General features: G+C 38.8%; 1 protein-coding gene across 1 annotated transcript; it reads right to left on the minus strand.

Annotated features, from left to right (window-relative positions):
- Positions 1–2834: 2834 nt before the first annotated feature.
- LOC149154241 (uncharacterized) lies at positions 2835–3606 on the minus strand. Its single transcript, XM_089441162.1, has one exon. The coding sequence runs from the start codon at positions 3489–3491 to the stop codon at positions 2934–2936; it is 558 nt and encodes a 185-aa protein (XP_089297288.1). The 5' UTR covers positions 3492–3606; the 3' UTR covers positions 2835–2933.
- Positions 3607–4270: the final 664 nt, after the last annotated feature.

The following is a 4270-nucleotide window of genomic DNA, read 5'->3' on the forward strand; positions in this document are numbered from 1 at the left end:
CCAGCTACCCTACTTCCTTTCGCTAGGGTAAGCGAGTGAGGCTATCTGGAGCCTATCTTCATTTAATCCTACTGAATCTAATGACAAGGAGTGTAATATTGTTGCAATCTTTAAAGGTGTTGTGACTATTAAGGCTCTTAATTTCCTGGTGATGAGGAAAGCATATTCTTGCAGTTTGGCCATCCAAGCTAATGGAAGACGAAGCATATAGCAAGTTTCACTAGTGACCAAAGATGGCAGGCAGACATCATTTACCAGTCTTTGCTTGATTCCAACCAGAACTAAAAACTATATGGGTTGAAGCCTTTAAGGTTGGATGATCAATTGCAGCCGCATCAATTCATTAACAACCTGGAGCATAGAACCAAAGCCCAACTGCTGTGGTTCCAAAAGTAGCTAGAAATATTCTTAAATGAAGCTTGCCTATCAAGATTTGACGCCCAGATTTGCAGCCGCGTCGACCTTTTGACAGACTGAGAATGAAGTTGAATCATTTTGTTCAACAGGGTTGCCATTTTTAGCAATCTTGCAAGCTGGCTTTTTAACTTACACAGCCATATGCACATTAGGCTTCAATGGATTGGGTCAAGGAATTCCAATGAGACATGGAATGGATTATAGACAATGAGGAGCCTCTTCCCCCTCGGAGGCTTGACCTTTGCATATGCCTCCAAACACTGTGACAAGCTATTGTCTCATTAAACCCCAGTCCTCAAGAATGTTTTCCTTGATGAAGATAGAGATGGCATTAAACTCCAGTCCTCAAGAATGTTTCCCTTGATGAAGATAGAGATGGCATCGCAATAGAAGTCTTAAGGTGAAATGCATCAGAGACCATTCAAAAGTAAAAGCTTGTAATCTCCTCATACATAAAGACATTCTAAGAAAAAAACGTGTTTAGGACAGACAGACATAGAATCTCTACAGTCAGAAACATGGGATTAAACAGCATTTGCCAAAATGTGTTTTCCTGCTATACTAATAAAATACCCCACTAAAAATGGCCAAAGCCAAAAGATATATTCCATAATTTATTATAAACCTGATGTTAACTTATAAGCAACAAGCTCCGGGATTTTCCATCAGATGTTATATTTTTGGTTAGCAGACAATCATGTGAACACGAATAGGATCAAGTGATCAGTATTGCAAATTCTCGCAAGAATGAAAATAAATTGTTTATTGTTCTAAGAATGCAAGCCAACTATTGCAGCTGATGCTTTTGGGACCAGGTGTTAAAGTAATTGGTGAACAATAATAAATCCTGCAACTAATGTTTCTGAATCAGAAAGTACATAGAACTCTGTGATTGCTTATTTTATTTGCAGCTGATGCTTTCCCTTGTTTTTCATGTCAGTAACGAAGTGTTCTTTTCTGTCTGGGATTTATGCAAGTTGGAAATGATAATATGCTCCACTTGCAGACCACAGCATACCAGAGAAATAGGCTTTTGCTGTTAACCCTAGATAATGCAGAGCAGGGTGCCCACAGGAAGATAAGTAAAGCCAGCCAATGCATGGAGAATTTACAGAGGAGACCATCTTATACATACAACTTACCATGCAGTAGTAAGAACATTTACTGCTCCGATCCAGAGCTGATTAGACTTAGGGCCCAATCATAACCACACACTCGTTAGGTGCCCGTGTTCTGTCGATGGCTCGGGAGGTCTGAACAAACCATAATGTAACAAGGTACAGTCCTCATGACCCAGGGAACAAATGTATATGCGTAAAAAATTAAAAACAAAAATAAAATAAAATAATCCCTCTTACGAGATAGCACTGTATGTTGCATGAATATAAATCGACGTATTATATGTTTGAACCTTATTGCAAAATAGGCCAAAAGAAAGATGTGGGAAATGATGTATTGGTTCAGTACAATAGCTCTCCTACAGACATGAATGTGAATTCGACATATTATACGTCTGAACTTTATGGCAAATAAGCCAAAAAAAAGATGTGGGAGATGATACATTAGTTCAGTGTAAGAGCCCTCCTACATGCAAATACCTGTATAATATTTTCTGTGAACAGAGGTTATATAGAAATAGATGTTCTGCATGTGTTCGTCAACAAAACAGCATATGGTTAAATCACTATTTTAATTAAGTACAAATTTCATGCGACAAATTTGAGAGCAAGGAATCGTCCATGCTAAGTTTTAATGCATAACCCTCTAACTGGGATGCAATATCTATATTACGTGTGTGGCTTATGAAATACAATATATGTATACCATTAAATGGCCAAAAATGCCCTTTTATGAAATGTATATCTGCACTATTGAATGGGTAGAAAATGTCCATAATTGAATGGAGCTTGATGGATGTCACAGATGGCGGAAATTCTTCTACAGCACGAGCTGAAGCACACGCATGCAAAAATAAAAAGCATAATAGATGTGCAGCTAAATGTTCTGTGTAAAGCTTCAGAAAGCATCGTGATTGCCTGAAATCCTCTGTGATTTTAATTTCTGGAAGGAACATAACATTTTTTTGATAGCACGGGGCATAGAACCCTAGCTCTTATTTTCTCCAAACCCTCGAGTTTTTTTTCAAAATAACGAATCCATAATGTTCTGTGTAAAGTTTCAGAAGGCATCGTGATTGCCTTAAAGCCTCTGTCATTTAATTTCCGAAAGGAAAAAACACATTCTTTTGATAGCACAGGGAATAGATCCCCTAGCTCTTCTTTTCTACAAACCCTCGAGTTTTTTTTTTTTTCAAAATAACGAATCCATAATCCCAATAAAACATTAAACATTAAAAAATGTGAACTACGATTTCCATTACCCCTCTTCCCTTCGATTTTCAGGCTCAGGAATACCTATGCCGCATGCAAAAAATAGAATAGTTCTGTGAACCCTAACTGAAGGTCGCCCCCTCCGACCCCGCGAAAAAAAATAATAAATAATCCCAAACCTGAATCTCAGAAGGTGATACCATTGGACTCAGCCTCCATGTAGTGATTACAGATCCTCTCCATAACCTCCCTCCCCTTTACGCTGTTCTGCAGGAATTTTTCGGCACAGCGCTGCTCTACTTTCTCTGCCATGGACGCCAGAGCCGAGAGAGTGGCGCAACGTATGCTCGTCTCCTGCTTGAAGAGCGTCCACTGCGGATGCTGAGGATGCGGGGCGAACGAACATTTCTCCTCCACCTCGATGAAATTCTTCAGAGTAACATTCCGCGTCACCATCTCCATCGAACGATTCTTGATGTCCACCACCGACGACTCAACGGAGTGGCACACGTTTTGACCGATTACCTTCTGCACCCACCACGGGCCGGGGGTATTCACCGTTATCAGGCGAGTGCTGTACAGTCTTCCCGAGCCAAGGTCAAGGGTTCGATTCACGGTGTCCACCTCCACGATGTGGGAAAGCGTGGATCTGTTCTCAGGATCCGCGAATTTTCTCCAGTTTGCTGCGGTCACCCGCTCCCAGGGATGCATGTAGACGTGCTCCTGTGTATATGCCTTCACCATTTTTTTTTTGCAGTTGCAGACCACCGTTTCCCCCGACGCCAATCGAAAAGATGGAACCTCGTTCAGCGGTCTTCAAGAAGGCGTAAATGTCCGATCATCTTTCACTTCTTTAGCAAATATGACGCGTGTATTATAGGCTTATCAAGCTAAGAATTTTTTTTTCCCGGCTGAACGAGTCAAAGTTTGGCGTCTGCAACATGGTATATATTCCCCAAAAAAAAAAAATCAAAATTTTGAAAATGGTTCACATAGCCAAAACAAAGTACTTGAGAATTTTTTTCAATCTACAGGTACAAACCCATAAGAACCCATAAAAGGAAGACTTTCGTTAGCACTACATTACGTATTGAACATATTTGCAACTCAATTACAGTACTACTACATTAATGCCATACCTTTTTTTATCACTTTTACTGTGCATTACAGTAACTCTTGAACTTGAGACATAATCTTGATGGGAACAAGTCAAAATCAAATCCAAAGCTCAAAATTAAGTATACCACTTTTACTTTGCCTTAGTATAACTCTTCAACTTTAGCCATAATTTGGATGGCAAGAAGTTAAAGAGAGTAACCACATAAATAAAAACAACAATATGAACATTTTAGTTTTAGTTTTATTCTCAAATTTATAGATAATTTAAGTCAGTTATTTCAGTTTCATTTTGAGATTCGTTAAATTTTACTTCTAATTTTCTTTAGTATCAGTGCATTAATCGTCTATTAAATTCATTTTTCATGTTTCAATTTTAAATTCTCAATTGAAAATTTTCATTTCTA

The sequence above is a fragment of the Pinus tabuliformis genome, chromosome 9, assembly GCF_031772625.1.
Source record: "Pinus tabuliformis cultivar Carrire ecotype Pingquan chromosome 9, CPIR1, whole genome shotgun sequence".
NCBI classification, from domain to species: domain Eukaryota; kingdom Viridiplantae; phylum Streptophyta; class Pinopsida; order Pinales; family Pinaceae; genus Pinus; species Pinus tabuliformis.

Bases quoted from the DNA above. Each gene is read 5' to 3' on its own strand.
- LOC149154241 (XM_089441162.1), bottom strand. From the start codon at position 3,491: ATGGTGAAGGCATATACACAGGAGCACGTCTACATGCATCCCTGGGAG.